The sequence below is a fragment of the Thunnus thynnus genome, chromosome 1 (assembly GCF_963924715.1).
Source record: "Thunnus thynnus chromosome 1, fThuThy2.1, whole genome shotgun sequence".
In the NCBI taxonomy this organism is placed as follows: domain Eukaryota; kingdom Metazoa; phylum Chordata; class Actinopteri; order Scombriformes; family Scombridae; genus Thunnus; species Thunnus thynnus.
Window position 1 is genome coordinate 1,953,193 of NC_089517.1, and position 15,288 is coordinate 1,968,480.

The following is a 15,288-nucleotide window of genomic DNA, read 5'->3' on the forward strand; positions in this document are numbered from 1 at the left end:
TGACTGACACGCTCCATATTTGCAAATTACGGCTTCAGTTGTTTACTTTGTTGTATATAAATATCTTTACTTTATTGCCATCCATTGTGTCCATTCCCATATTTGTCATGGCCTAGGAGCCGGGTTATGACACCTTTATTGGACCTTTAAGCAAAAATGCAAAACATTTTCTGGTTTCAGCTTCTCAAATGTGAGGATTTAATGGTTTTCTTTGACAAAAACAAAACAAGACATCTGAATACAGCAGCTTGGGCTTAGGGAAATTATAAAATTTACATTTTTGACTATTTTCTAACATTTTTCCAGACTGACTAATTGATTAATTGCTAATGACAAATAATCATTAGTTGCAGTCCTAAACTAAATCAAAGATTTGCTGTTAGTTTTCACAGGGTGGTTATTTACTGTCACTAATTCTGGATCCATGAAAGAGAGGCAGCTAATGCTAGCAGAGAGCCCAGTATTTGTATTTGTTGAGGCAGCAAAATTATTTTTATTTGTATTTGAATAAAAGTGGAAAGGGGCTTAAAAATCCTATTTTTGTTTTTATTACACTTTTAATTTTAGAAAACTAAAGTGTTACAATAAGTGTTCATGAATAAACTACCTTATGGAGGAGGTCCCCACACCGAGTCTCGAACTGGAGTCTCCCAGATCATAGACGACTGCGCTGACTACTGAACTAAAACTTTATTCATCGACTCATTGCAGACAGACCTCTACCTATTTATACACCCATAACACAGAGACAGCACACCGTATAATATGTAGGGAGGAACTTCAAAGGCGATTATTGCTTTGCACTTTTCATTTATTGCTTATTTTTTACAACCTAATTTTGTGGAAAGGAGAAGAGGAACAACAGGTTATGGAGTCCCTTGGGAGCACTTCAGTTGTGTCAGTAGCTCAGCTTTATCTCTGGGGAACACCCCCAACTCGGGGACTGATGTCCAAATAAGGAAATGTGCGTCATGTAGCAGGTGGATGTGACTCCCTTCGTTGAGACCTGCTGATAGACGTCACAGCAGAACAGAGGAGAGACACTGAGACAGCGATGTAACTGACCTGCGTGCTTGTATTTGACATGTTTTTTTTTTCTTCTCAAAAACAAATCATTTTAAAAATATTTGTATGAAACAAATATTTGTAAAAAAAAAACCCCACTATTTGTGCTTTGCTGAATAATGTATTTGTATTTGGGCACACCCCTACTAGCTACCATGCTAGCTACCCTACCCTCCTCTCTGTAATACAGGATGAACATCACACTGAGTGTCCAGGAGCTCCTGATGACTCAGCAGGTGTTGAAATAATGTAATAGAAAGTAATGTTAGCAAGCTAGGCTAACTAACTGTTACAGAACACAAACTTTGCAGCACAATGGGTCCTCCCAAATGTTGAATGTTGTGAAGGGAAAGATAAATACACTAATACACTCAAATACTAATAGTTATAATGCTTGTAGAAGTATGACGTTGCGTCAGTAGTGCACCATGGAAGTTAACAGCACTTCTCGAAACATTTCACTCAGATATCATAGGAAGTGCTAACTCAGAGGCTCGAGGTTTAGACACTGATTCCACAAATATGTCGTTATCTTCTTTTAAAAAATAGAAAATATGCACAATAGCTGCAGTGCCGTTACATTTCATATATTTTCTTACACAAAATATAACAAGAATGAACATTTCAGTTTGATTATAATGTTCACTGGTTCACAGGTCACTGGACTTTACTAAATTCCAGTTTGAGTTTTATACTGTGTAGCTGTCACTTTGCAGGTCAAATGTAGAAAAAACTGTGAAATAAAACACCTGTAAACACACACAAACACAGACATAAACAAACACAAAAACCTCATGATTGTCCGAAGAAATGTCTCTGCAATATAAAATAAATCCCTCAGCAGTTTGTGTCCATTAAGTCACATCTTCCTCTTCTTCTTCTTCTATCTCTGCTCTTTCAGCAGTTGTTTTTTAGCTCGCCGCCTCATGGCAAGCGCCGTCATCACGCAGCAGAGCATCAGGCAGGGGAAGGAGGCGCAGGCCAGCAGGAGGTGCTCCTCTCCGAACTCTCTGACCAGCGCTGGCCGCCTCCACAGGAAGTCCCGGAACAGCGCTTCCTGCTGGGCCAGCGTGCAGAAGGACAGAAGGAGGTGGAAGAGCTGGTGGCCATGGCCGATGATGTCATAGCGGCCGGGGGAGAAACGCTCAGGTATGGGGCAAGAGAAGAAGAAGGCGGACAGCAGAAACAGCACCACCTGATGGAGAAATGAATGAATTATTATAAAATGATCTCAATCCTTTCTATTGTTCTGTTTTTCTGTGTGTGCTGTTGAGCACTTTGGATCTGCTGTGTTGTGTGAAAAGTGCAATATAAATAAAGTTGAGTTGAAAATTGCAAAACAAATGAACAGGTAAAATTGATAAATAGAGTGTGAGTAAGAAGCACCACCTGCAGGCCATGCAGTGGGAGTGCAGAGTTGCTGGTCCAGCTTTGGGTGGCGAGGCGGTGGGCGACGGGGCTGATGTCCAGTATGTAGGCCACGCCCATCGGGACCACCTGGTAGAGCTTCCTGTGGAGCGGGTACGGCCGCCGGAAACGAAGCTTTGCATAACAGCAGGTGGAGCAGGAGAACCAGGCGAGGAGGGCGGCGGCCGGGAGAAAGATCTGCAACGACTGACATCATCAGCACACCTGTGTGCATCATGAGTGATGTCATCCACTGAGGATGTATAAACAGACCTGTCCCAGCATGCTTTGTGTCCAGGCGGCGTCCGAGCTGTACAGGCACAGAGCCAGAGCGCAGCCATACTGGTAGACGCCCACGCCCATGTAGTCCAGGAAGAAGAGCGAGTAATGTGCCTGCTCCGAGTGAGACTGCAGCAGGTGAGCCGCAGCGCTGCAACATGCAACATGAGTCAGTGAAAGCTGCACTAATCAATATTTTTATATTAACAAATGATCAAATCAGTCCGTGTAAGCTGAAGGGGGGTTGTCTGCAGTTCAGAACCCACAGAGAATTATCACCAACTCCGCAGCTCTACAGAGCTTTTCAGCCTCTTTCAGCTCCTAAAAAAGCTAAAAGGGGATATTTTGTTTCTGTAATGTGACACAAAATATATTGAAACTACATAAATAAACACCTCTACAGTGGCCCTGAAGTGCAAATCACAACAAGAAATAACAAAACACAACAACAAATAACAAAACACAACAACAAATAACAAAACACAACCGCAAAAGCAGACAAGCGCCTCCCTCCTGTTAAAAAGACAGACAGTGCGTCTGTCCAATCAGCAACAAGCTTTGTCGATAGCAGGTACTTACCTTTTCTGGTATAAGTTAATATTGTTGTGTTTTCTCCTTTTGCAGTTGTGTTTTGTTATTTGCTGTTGTATTTTGTCATTTGTCATTGTGATTTGCACTTCAGGGCCACCAAACACCTCAGTTACACTGATGCTGTAGCACCTTCAGCAGTGGGAACAGAGTAAAATATGGCTCTTTAGTAGCATCTAGTGGCAGCTGCAGGAAAATACTTAAAGGAAGAGAGAATCATCACCATCTCTGCTGCTCTACAGACTTCTTTAGCCTCTTCTAGCTCCTAGTTTTGCTTTTGTGGCACATTTCCTGTCTGGTTCAGTCTCAGCTGTCATAAACCCACTACCTGCCCAGCAGCAAGCAGCAGACACACAAAAGTTCCATTTTCTGTTGGTGAAGAAAATGGAACATCGTGTAGATAAAGAGCCAGAAATTTCCCCCAGGAGTTGGTGGAGACCAAAGAGAGTGAAGAGAGTGAATATTGATACATTCACCAAGTGGACACAGACCTGCCCTGTGATTGCTGGATGTGGAAGTAGGCAGCTGTTTGTTAACTTTATCAGGTAATATAATATCAGTGTTGTTTGTTAAGCTTGTGTTAAAAAGAGAGTGCAGTGGGGAGTGTTGAAGTCATGAAAATCAAATAAAACGTCATAGTAACAGGCTGTCTTTGTAAATATTGAACATGCTTATGAGCTGAAAACCAGATCAGTGACTCAGTGACAGACATGGAGAGGTCAAAGTGAATAGAAGTTTAAAATACAGTAGCTGTGGTGGCTAGAGGTGCTTTTAGCTAAATGCTAATGTCAAGATGCTAACCATGACAATGCTAACATGCTGATGTTTACCACCATCTAAGTTTAAATGGTAGATGGCAGCATTTATATTGGGCTTTTATCCAAAGCACTTCACAGTGTTTCTGCTGCTCATTCACCCATTCACACTCACATTCACACACTGCTAGCAGCAAGCTAACATGCAAAGAGAGGCACAACCATCAGGAGCACTTTGGGGTTTGGTATCTTGCCCAAGGATACTTCAACAAGTGGACCGGATTAGTGGATAAACATGCTCTACCTCCTGAGCCACAGCCACCCAGATTAGCTTAGGTCAACGTGCTAACATTTGCTTATTTGCTAACACAATCTGGGCTGACGGGGATGTGATTAGTTTTGCAGGTATTTGGTGATAAACTAAAGTATCGGACAAGTTAAAGATGTGACCAGATGATGGCGTTTGATGAAAAGTCAAAAGTTATTACATTTCATTCCGAGGGGAACATGAATGAACCAAATTCATGACAATCCATCCAATAGTCATTGAGTTATTTCACTCAAAACCACAACTTTCAACCTCATGGTGGTGCTAGAGGAAAAGTCAGAGGATAACACAGCTTGGTATGATTCTTCCTCTGGAGAACATGAATGTGTGTACAAAATTTTTCAATCTATCTAAAAGTTGTTGTTGGCACCCTGTAGAGTTGTTTTTCATTCATTTCAAAAATATTAAAATGTAAAGTTTCTTTGTTGGCTCACCTGCAGCTCAGGTATGTGACGGCAGAGAAGACATAGAGGACCAGAGGCAGCGAGGAGGCGTCCACAGAAAACCCCTGACCTTCAGGACCCTGCAGCCGAAAACCCAGGATCCCCTGAGGAAGTCAAAGGTCAAACACCAGGAGGTCAAACACAGGGCGGTCAGACACCAGGAGGTCAAACAAACTGTGCAGGACTGTGACGCTGCAGTACCCCTCCCTGAAGAACCATGAACAGCAGGAACCTGGCGACCACACAGGCAGCGGCCAGCAGGTGGCTCCACACGTTCACTGTCTCGTTGTGGATCTGGAAGAGGCTGAGGACGTAGCAACGCCATGTCAGGCCCACAGGACGGTACCCTGACAGGATGAAGCGCTCCCGAAACAGAGGGGGCACGTCCACGTCCCGCACAGTGGCGGGCAGGGATGGCAGGAGGCGGGCCAGCGGGGGGAGGAAGGTGAGGGACAGCGAGGGAAGGGCGAACGACACCCGAGGCATGATGGGAGAGGACGAGTCTTGATCTGTATGAAACTGAAATTGTTAAAAGAAATCTTAAAATCATGTGAGCAGGTGGTTCCACAGATGAGTTTTGGGTTAGACAGGTAAGTAGGTGCTTTAATGCATAGAGATGGTTGGACAGATAGATGGTATGACAGGTGTATAGGAAGTTAGACAGGTGTGTTGGTGGTTAAACAGGTAGGTAGGAGATTTAACAGCTGGGTATGTATTTTAGCAGGTGAGTAGCAGAACAGACATGTGTTTTGATTGCCCAGGTAGGTAGTTTACCAGGTGGGTCTGTGGGTGTGTTTGTGGTTATACAGGTGAGTTTGATGGTGGGGTGGGAGTTACACAGGTGTGTTAGACAGGTGGGTTGGTGGTTAGAGTGCAAAGTTGATTAGACAGGTGTGTTAGAGACAGATGTGTGTGTAGGGGGTTAGAGAGATGTTAGAGAGATGAGCCAGGGGTTCCCCAGCAAAAAGGGGAATCATTTATTTCCACTAGGATTTGTTATGGAATTTTCCATCTTTAGGGGTTACAGGTTGGAGTGACATCGGGTCAAGATGACGTCTTGAGGTCACGCTGTAATTCTTAATCTCTTCTCGAGACGTCAGTAGTCTGTGATGTTTTGGTGAAAGCAGAAACCTCTCTGATGAAGAGTATATCAGCACTGCCGTGGTAGGCCAAGGCCAGAAAGGACTCTTCTAGACAACAAAGATGGGTGGAATGTGTAGCCAGATAGAAACTAGTGAACCGATTAGACTGATTTTTCATATCGTAGGCCGATCTGCTTGGGTTAAATACTAACACTCAGACTGTCAGAGGGCAGAGCGGGAAGAGACAGCATCTGAGTTACACCAACTTGGATGTTTACAGTTCTCCTTGATCAAGTAACTTCAATAAACATTCTCAGCAATAAGACATCAAAGGCTCGTGTGTGCTTCTCTCCACTGAAGTGGTGACCATCGCTCAGAAATATCCACCACAGGATTCCATCCATAATTAACACAATGACAGAATGTAGGGTTATTTTGGTCATGGGTTTCATACACTTTCTGTAATAAAAGCAAAAATCTTATCAGATGGGGGTCCCTGGTCTAATTTCCTTGACGTGAAACAGTTTGAGAATCGCTGATATAGGGGGTCAGACAGGTGCACAGTTGATGATGAAATATTCAGAATATTTACACCTCTGACTGGCTTCTTCTCCATAGCAACAGCAGCTGAGGCTCATGGGTAATGTAGTGTGTAGAAGCAAACCAACAGAAAAAAATCTGATTTCTCAGAAGTAAAGTTGAAATAATTCAAACTGGCGGCCACAACATAAACCTGTAGTCTGATTGCATTATTTATATGACTCTGATGTTCGTATATTGATGAAAATTGAGGATATTATTAAAAGTAAAGTTTGAAATTGGAATATAAAGCAGGGAACCAGTTGCTGAATAAAAACAAGGTGAGAAGACAGTGATCATAAAGCTAACAGACACCGGTAGAAACAAGAATTTGTTACATTTTAATGAAAAAGTTTATTAAATCATGCAAATTACTGTAAACTTGCATAATAATATATAACAACAGTTGAAATTCTGTGTTTCTCTTTTGTTCTACCTGCTGTGTCTACAAGCAGAAAACAAACCTTTAAGAGGATTAGAAAAACCTTTGTAGGAAAACAGAAAAATACGAAATCACAATCAGCAATAAGAAGGTCAAAGGTCAGAGGTCACAGCAACCCGCAGACAGCAGAGGAAACAAACTTACCTGAGTTCTGTCTCGCTGTGTGGGCGTCAGGATGTGAGCTGCTGCAGGAGCCACCGATCCGTTCGCTGCTCAGTCCTGAAGACCGCCAGCCGCTGTCACATGCATGGTAACACACACACACACACACACACTAACACACACACACACACACACACACACACACACACATCTCTAATCTCCACAATGTGTTCTTGTTTTCAGCTAATTAGAGCTGATTTCAGTCTGAATGAGTTTTTCTCTGCGGAGGATTTCAGACATCATGAGACTCGACACACTGCTGACATTAACACACCTCGCTGCGTTACACTCGCTGTTACACACACTCTTTACTTATTCTGCCAAAACTATCACATAGAACCATTTTACAATCATTTATTTGATTTTGTTGATTTACATTTTTTACTTATCAGGAATAAAAACAAAGACGGAATAATAATAAAAGAATAAATCAGTTTATAACTGAACTGAATGAACATATTCATGTTATTCATGAACACTTTAATTTAAGTCCCCCTATTTGTCATTAATAATCAGTGTATAAACAGTTAATACATGTTTATAACATACTATAATGTAGTTATTAGCAGATGTTTATTAATGTATTTACTGGCACCTATAAATGTTTGTTCCCCATAGGAGAAGTTATAATAAATACTGAACATTAATAAACACTTAAACATGTCCTTTATCTGCTTATAACTACATTATAGTGTGTTAAACATTTATTATCTGTTTATATACTGATTATACATACTAAATAAGGGGACTTACTGAGAGCACATCTGCAGCTCATTAATGATTGATATGGATGTACTTCACTGGTTTTAATGACTATATTACCACCACACTGTCATATATATGTATTAAATAGTAAATATTAGCAGCAGGTAACTTTCAACAACTATCAGATGGATTATCATTCAGGCTCCTCAGAGGATGAATCCCGCCCACTGAGGTCAAAGTTTTCATGTATCCTATGAAATATTTCAATATTAATGTGATGGATTGACTTAAAATTTAGTTCAGAAATTCATGCTCCCCCAGTCTCTCCTGACTCTTCATCTAGCATCATCATCATCAACTGGTCAAAATTTTAATTTGTCCTTTTGTATATTTGTATACGTTTTCTTCCTCTGTACCTACATTTATGTACCAGCTGAAAACCTGTAAGTATTTAATTTGCATCTGATTCATACAAGAAAATATTTAATATTTTAATAAAGTGTTACCGCTCTTTTAAAATGTTTTCTGCCCCACCAGCGGTAATGATCTTAGAAAAGCAAAGTGAACAGTCAGTTTTAATTTGATTAGACCTTGAGGTGCTTTTTTATTATTATTATTATGAATAATTTATATTATTTCTTCAAATTACAGTATGTCACTCTTCACATTGTATGTTTTAATTTACTGTATGCAGGGTTGACATCCAATACAACAATATTAAATATAGAATCCCAGATTTCTTTATTTTGTTTTTGTTTTGTTTGTTGTTTTGATCCCCAGCTGTTGGTTCTGGTCCAGGTCCAGGTCCAGGTTCAGGTCCAGGTTCAGGTTCAGGTGGATCAGCTCTGCTTGGTTTGGGCCAAGACGCAGGTGCAGCCGACAGCCACGGAGTGGTACTTCGCAGTGTAGCAGCGTCCCTTCTCCTGCCGGTTCAGGACCAGGACGCTCTGGTAGATGGGGACCGAGTTCAGGTTGTGTCGGTCCGTCTGACCCGGGTTGAGACTGGAGCAGAAGCTGCTGCTGCACTCGGCCTCCCAGAGGGTGGAAGGGATCCGGTTCTTCACCGTGGACGATCTGCACAAACAACAAGTGATTCATCAGTTTACGATGAAAATTAGAGGAACTTTAGTGTTTCTGACATTACTGCTCACACATACGGAGGTCCAGAAGTGTCAAAAAACACTAAGAGGCTGATTAATTAAATAATACACCACCACCTTTAACACATGTTTTAATCAACATTAAAGCACAAAGAAACATGTGAACATGTGCGCTGTATGATTTAATAAATACAGTTTCAGGTTGTGAAAACTGAAATAAAAGCAACTGAGAGTTAAAGAATTAAAGGAGAGAATAAAAGTCCGCCAATTTTTAATTGATTGTAAAGTAAAAAGACTAAAATAAAGCTGTAGCACTTTACAGTCAGGCCCAATAATAACAAGGTAATAGTTGGGTAATATTCTGATAATAAAAGGAAATAAAAAGTAATATCATGATAATTAGATAAGTAATAACCATGTAATAGCTTGGTATGAACATTGAGTTCTAAGTAATATTAGAGAGAAATGTTTGTACCAGGGTCATAAGGGGCCAAAACCAAAAACACATCTGAAGATAACAATGAGGCAGAACTATTTAGTGACATTTAGGTAACAATACGCTAATCTGCTACGCTAACAATAATAAGGTTTTATCAGTGTGATATTTTGATTAAAAATTATAATATCGTGACATTAATGGGATAATAACTTGATAATAATAAGGAAATATAGCTTCATGTTTTTAAAGTATTGGAAAATAATATAAAGTGCTACCAATGAAGATTCTTACAGACATTTACATAATCGTATGGTTGTTAGCAACCAGCAGTGCTATCTTAAAATCACTGGCTTAAAAATACATAAATGAAGTAAACAAATTTGAGGACGTGTTTGGTTTCAGACGTCGGGGTTACACATGGAAGTCAGAGGATCTTCAAACATTTATATCAATCTGTAAGCAACAATAACTGGTTTTCATGCTCGTTTAACAACATAAAATTAGAAATGTTATGCTAATCTCTGTTTCGTTAAACCTGCAGTGTGGAACTTTTGCATATAAATGAACATCTGTTACATTTAAGCCAAACAAGTTCACACAATGCTGTTTAAGCCTCCCACAGCCAGATAAATCTCTCTGTAGTTTTTAACTCTCATGTCAGGAGGGACGTTCCCGTGCCGGCTGTTTGAAAGCAAACCCTGAAACTTCCGCCGGCCGAGACGGCTAACTTCCGGTTAGCGCTCCGCTAACTTAAATGGGGATAAAATAATTGAATTGTGCAGCTCTTCTAAACTTTCTGATCATTATCGGATCGAATGGATCGAATTCTGATAACAAGTCATTTCGCTGGCGTTGTGACAACAGTAGCGACGGAGGAGTCGGCTACAGTGGAGCCAATGACATAAGTACGTGTCAGGTGTGTTTTTGTAATTACTCTCACTGCCAGACGGGGGCATTAACTCTTCTAAACATGTTGAGTTTCCTTGATAGAGACACTTTATGATGGATTCAAAGAGCAGAAAGTCTATGAAAGTCTGTAAATAACTCGCTGCTGCTACTTAATTAAGTTTTTTGCTGTAACGCTAAAGTAACAGCTGAAGCACTCAATCAACATTTTGACCAACTCACAGCGTCTCTCACCTGGATTTTGGCAACTGGAGAGAGAACACTGAAAAACCTGAAACTGCAAACGTCCCATATGTGGATACATTTAATTTAATAAGTAATTAAAATGTAATTTCTGACTCACAAGCACAAGCACACTTTTTTTTTATAACTTAAAGACAGAAATAAAGATAAATTCCAATCAATTTAGAGAAGAAATCTAGAAATGATTCACTCATCCAACCAGGATCCTCCAAAAACATGCAGAGTAAAGTTTGTAAAATCTTTTAGTTTTACTTTAAAGTCATCAGGAGCAGGTGCTCATGCATTCATGCATTCATTCACTCGTTAACATTTTCACTGATTCATTCATGAACTGCACTTCCTGTCTGAATGTGTGAGCAGACTGACTTCCATCGCCACGGAGACACGGATCTGCTGTGGATGTTCCCGTTTCCTTCAGACAGGGTGGAGATCTCTGAGGAGAGGGTCAACAGGGAGTCACATCCAGGAGGAGGAGATGAAACCTTTACCTCGGAGGAGGACGCTACCCACAATGCACTGCAACATACCTGAGGAGGAGGAGGAGGAGGGGAAACGAGGAGAGAAGAGCATTACTAAGTTGAAATTAGGTGAATCAGCAGACTGCAACATTAGTTTCTTCTCCTACAATAAAGGATTATTATGCAAAATAATACATACAATATGTATTTTATCCACTGTATATGCAAATGTTGAACATCAGCTGATTTTAGCTTAGATTAAAAAGATAAACTACTGTTAAATCCATCTTCTGACCGTTGTGGTGTATTTTCATTAAAAGTCATTGGTGTGCTTAAAGACAATATTAAGCTATGCAGATTGATTTTATAAGTTTATAAGCAATAAGGGCTAGTGGGATACAATTTGTATTGGTTTAGTTATAATCTCATGAACCATATTTAATCACACTGTACGTATAGAGGCACGGTAGAAGAATCATAATCATACACTGGAGAAATTTGAGTGTGTTTGTATTACATGTCACTTTGCTTGGGTCTGCTAAAGTCTTCACCTTTCAAACATACTCTCTGGAGGAGATCAAGAAATAAGGGTGTAAAATGACTAGAATAACTTATAAAAAAATAAAAGGCCAGAAGACAACTTGGCAATAATGGTGTAAAATGATTCCCAATACTTATATAAAGATTGGATATAATCAGGTAGAATTGAATATGCCAGTACATATCCTCAAACACCTCAAAACCTGTTTTGAAGAGTTTTGACCAACAACGAGTGACGGAGATAAAAGTAATATAATAATTGGTCAAAAATTAGGGAGGGTGGATGATAAGGTGTGACCTAAGCCGACCCAAGGACATAAAAACCATGCCCCAAAGAAAAACCTTCGGAGCGATTTGGTTCTTTGTAAAAGTGCTACTTGCTCTCCTTTCTTGCCGGCATTAAAGAACGCTTTGCTGCTTGGACCTCTGACTCCCTTTTTATTTTCAAGAGAGAGTTTTTTGCTCTGGTACCCATTTTTGCAACAATTTGATACAAAACCGTGAACTGTGAAGGAAAAGATGTTATAAGTGATCTGTTTAAGCAGAGTGAAACACAGCCTTTCAGCGTGATGTTTAGTCCCGGTAATCAATGTTTCCACTTAAGCATGGCTCATCTAATCACTGCCGGTGAAGTCAAAGAAACTCCCAAATAAAGGTGACTTTGATCTTTAAAAAGAGAAGAAAAGTAATGCTGGCAAAACCCCAAATTATGTCCTAATTACAATGTTTTTAATGCTAAGATTTTTAGATTTATTTAATGTGAATATGAACTACAGGTTTGGCAGTGGCAGTGCTAAAAATGTGTATGTCTGGTCTCATGTAACATGTACAATATTTTAAGGCGTTCCTGTTCAGAGGTGTAAAACATCGGAGGACAGAATAAGAATTTATACAAATGGCCGCTGCCGTTGATTTATCACTGCAGCAGGAAACTGTGTCTGAAATTTGAGAGTTTGAGAAAAGCAGGTGTAAAATCTGCAGCTCTGTTTTGTTGGGAACACACAAGGTATCAGAGAGACAACCCTACTCTACCCCCGGCTCTCTGCTCAGCAACACAACACGAGCCGGTGTATTACTTTTACTTAACAAAAATAATCTTCAACGTTTTACCAAAAGTCATTCAATCACTAATCTTTTCTCGCCTATAGCTTCTTTGTGGATTAATGCAAACTTCAAGTTCCAAAAAAAAGTCATTTTCAGATAAAATTGTGGAGAAAAATTATGCTGATGCAAAAATATCGCAACCCTGATGGTAATTTGTGTCAGACTGTGACAGATCCACCACCCCGACCTCCACCTCGCTTCTTAAAGAACACACTACTTCCTGCGTTGACGCTGCACAGAAACGTCCGATATAACATAATATAATATTATAACATTTGTTCTAAATATGGTTACGAGGAAATAATAAATAAAATATAGGATTTTGAGGGGCATCTTTGGGACTCCGTACAGGAGTGAAAGTGACGCTACAACACATTACAATATAAAAGATAAGTCTAATCTCTGCAATAGAACACATTTTATCTGTATGTGTGGCTCCAAGGACTGAAACTTATAACTATTATGTTCATTATTGATTCATCTGTCGATTATTTTGCCAATTATTCAAATATTTATATAAAACGCTGAATTTAGTTTAAAAAATTACCATTTTAATCTCCCAGAGTCAAAGTTAACACTTTAAGATTTTTTGTCTAGAAGTCCAAAACCCCCAAAATATTCAGTTTCATATAAGAAGAAAGAAAGAAAATCATTTAATCGTCACATTTGAAGCTGAAATCATCAAATTTTGCTTTTGCTTTCTGTTCCTTGAACAACAAATCGATGGATTTAATTCAAATCTACTTTGTATCTCTTGAATCTTTGACTTTCACCTCAAATATTCTTTAACATTCTTTAAATTTAGATGGAAAAAACACATATATACATACATTAATATACAAGAGGAGGTCAAATTACAGCTAAAGGAGGTTAATGTTGTGCCGCGTATCAGTTTGTATCTCCGAACAAGATTTTTATCAGCTGACATCTTCTGTGACTGTCAGACTGCTGATATTCAGATAATCGGACTGAACTTTCATTTCACTTTATTCATATATTTTTCATCTATTAGTTCTCTTTGAATCGCTGAAATGATCAGAGATTTTTTTGTAATCAGATGAATCATCAGTGTGTATAATAGTTATATATAATAGTCGTCTCACCAGCAGCAGAGTGCAGACGCTGTGTCTCAGCTTCATGTCGTCTCTGTGCTCCTGTCCAGCTTCTCTCTGTGTAAAGTGTGACTTCTCTCAGTTCAGGTGTATTTATGATGCTTCGTGACCCTCAGAGTGTCTGATCACATCAGATCTCTGAGCTGATAACCAGCCGGTGGAGACGAGAAGGGGAGATTCCTGCAGGCCGTTATCTCCGCCGTCTATTTCACTGCACACTAATGAAACTCAGACGACGGGTTATAAAATGAAAATGACACATTTTCTTCACCGATAACATCTCTGGCAGACAGATAATAAAACCACTCAGGACATTTCTTCAGTTTCTCACAGAGCTTTTCTTTGAACTCTGTTGCAGCTGGTTTGAAAGTCTCTAAAGATGCCAAATATATCAGCGTGAGTAAGAAAGCACTTATTAGACTTCAGATTTTAACACGTTATAAAATGAACACTGTTGATTTTCCTGTTAGACTGTTTTGCATTAAGACATCAAAGTGAATGAGAGAAGCATCCGCACACTCAAATCTGTGCAAGAATCTTTGTAATAGTGATATTTCAAAGCATCTCTGACCAGAAGCTCTTGCACAGATTTGAGTGTGTGGATGCTGTTAGTCACAGCAGCAGTGATTAAACATCCACAGCTCACTGAAACTTTGCATCAGTCGGCCTGGGCAGCAGCTTCACTGTTCATGTAACAACAATAATAATAATAATAATAATAATAAAGTCTTCCTCAAGCTCGGGTCCTCTACCAGAGTTCTGGGAGTTTGAGGGTTCTGCGCAGTATCTTAGCTGTTCCTAGGACTGCGCTCTTCTGAACAGAGACCTCAGATGTTGTACCTGGAATCTGCTGGAGCCACTCTCCCAGTTTGTGGGTCACAGCCCCCAGTGCTCCCATTACCACTGGCACCACTGTTTGCCTTTACTCCCCACATCTTATGTAGCCTCTTTCAGCCCTTGGTATTTTTTCGATCTTGTCCTGTTCTTTCTTCCTCAATAGCAACTAGGTATCTCAGTGGTTAACACTGCTGACTTTGGTGCATGCGGTTGGGGGTTCGAATCCCGACCAGGGCGGGTTAACACACATCCAGTGTGAACCCTTAGGCAAGGGCCTTGATGCTGCTGGCCTACCGCAGTATAAGTGAAACCGCAAGTTTAAGAGTCATACCGGGTTGTCATACCTTGTTGACCCAGACGTTGCCATGGGGAACCAGGACACCCTGATGAGAAATGGGCTACTGGAACTGGAATCCATAGATGGAGTAGGGCAGATATATATATATATATGAATAATATAAATTCTTTCCTCCACCCCCAGCTGATGATTCATGCATTGACCAGCCTCATCTCCCCCAGCATTTCCTTGACTAGAGCCACAAATAACGATTACTTTCATTATCAATTAATCTGTAGATTCTTTTCTCGATTAATAAATTTATAAAATTTTGGTCCTTAAAAATCCATTACACTTTTCCAGAGTCCAAGATGACAAATATATTGTATCGTCTGACCAACAGTCCAAAACTCAAACATTTTCTGTTTAAAATGTGA

The 15,288-nt window shown here is 40.0% G+C and overlaps 2 protein-coding genes across 2 annotated transcripts; both read right to left on the reverse strand.

Annotated features, from left to right (window-relative positions):
• Window positions 1-808: 808 nt before the first annotated feature.
• Window positions 809-5,351, reverse strand: LOC137188831 (membrane progestin receptor beta-like). Its single transcript, XM_067598413.1, has 5 exons — window positions 5,082-5,351; window positions 4,857-4,945; window positions 2,746-2,902; window positions 2,455-2,670; window positions 809-2,260 (listed from the first exon to the last, which is right to left on the reverse strand). Exons 1-5 carry the CDS (start codon window positions 5,349-5,351, stop codon window positions 1,949-1,951), a joined length of 1,044 nt encoding a protein of 347 aa, XP_067454514.1. The 3' UTR covers window positions 809-1,948.
• A 3,101-nt stretch (window positions 5,352-8,452) lies between these two features.
• il17a/f2 (interleukin 17a/f2) lies at window positions 8,453-14,111 on the reverse strand. Its single transcript, XM_067588603.1, has 3 exons — window positions 13,729-14,111; window positions 10,890-11,050; window positions 8,453-8,909 (listed from the first exon to the last, which is right to left on the reverse strand). The coding sequence occupies exons 1-3, from the start codon at window positions 13,762-13,764 to the stop codon at window positions 8,675-8,677; spliced, it is 432 nt and encodes a 143-aa protein (XP_067444704.1). The 5' UTR covers window positions 13,765-14,111; the 3' UTR covers window positions 8,453-8,674.
• Between the last annotated feature and the right edge of the window lie 1,177 nt (window positions 14,112-15,288).

Excerpts from the sequence above, each read along its gene's own strand:
- LOC137188831 (XM_067598413.1), bottom strand. The coding sequence starts at position 5,351 with ATGCCTCGGGTGTCGTTCGCCCTTCCCTCGCTGTCCCTCACCTTCCTC. Across the intron at positions 2,903-4,856 it reads GTCACATACCTGAGCTGCAG|CGCTGCGGCTCACCTGCTGC; the intron begins GTGAGCCAACAA and ends TGCATGTTGCAG. Across the intron at positions 2,261-2,454 it reads TCCCACTGCATGGCCTGCAG|GTGGTGCTGTTTCTGCTGTC; the intron begins GTGGTGCTTCTT and ends TTTCTCCATCAG.
- il17a/f2 (XM_067588603.1), bottom strand. The coding sequence starts at position 13,764 with ATGAAGCTGAGACACAGCGTCTGCACTCTGCTGCTG. Across the intron at positions 11,051-13,728 it reads GCGTCTGCACTCTGCTGCTG|GTATGTTGCAGTGCATTGTG; the intron begins GTGAGACGACTA and ends CCTCCTCCTCAG. Across the intron at positions 8,910-10,889 it reads GTGTCTCCGTGGCGATGGAA|ATCGTCCACGGTGAAGAACC; the intron begins GTCAGTCTGCTC and ends TTGTTTGTGCAG.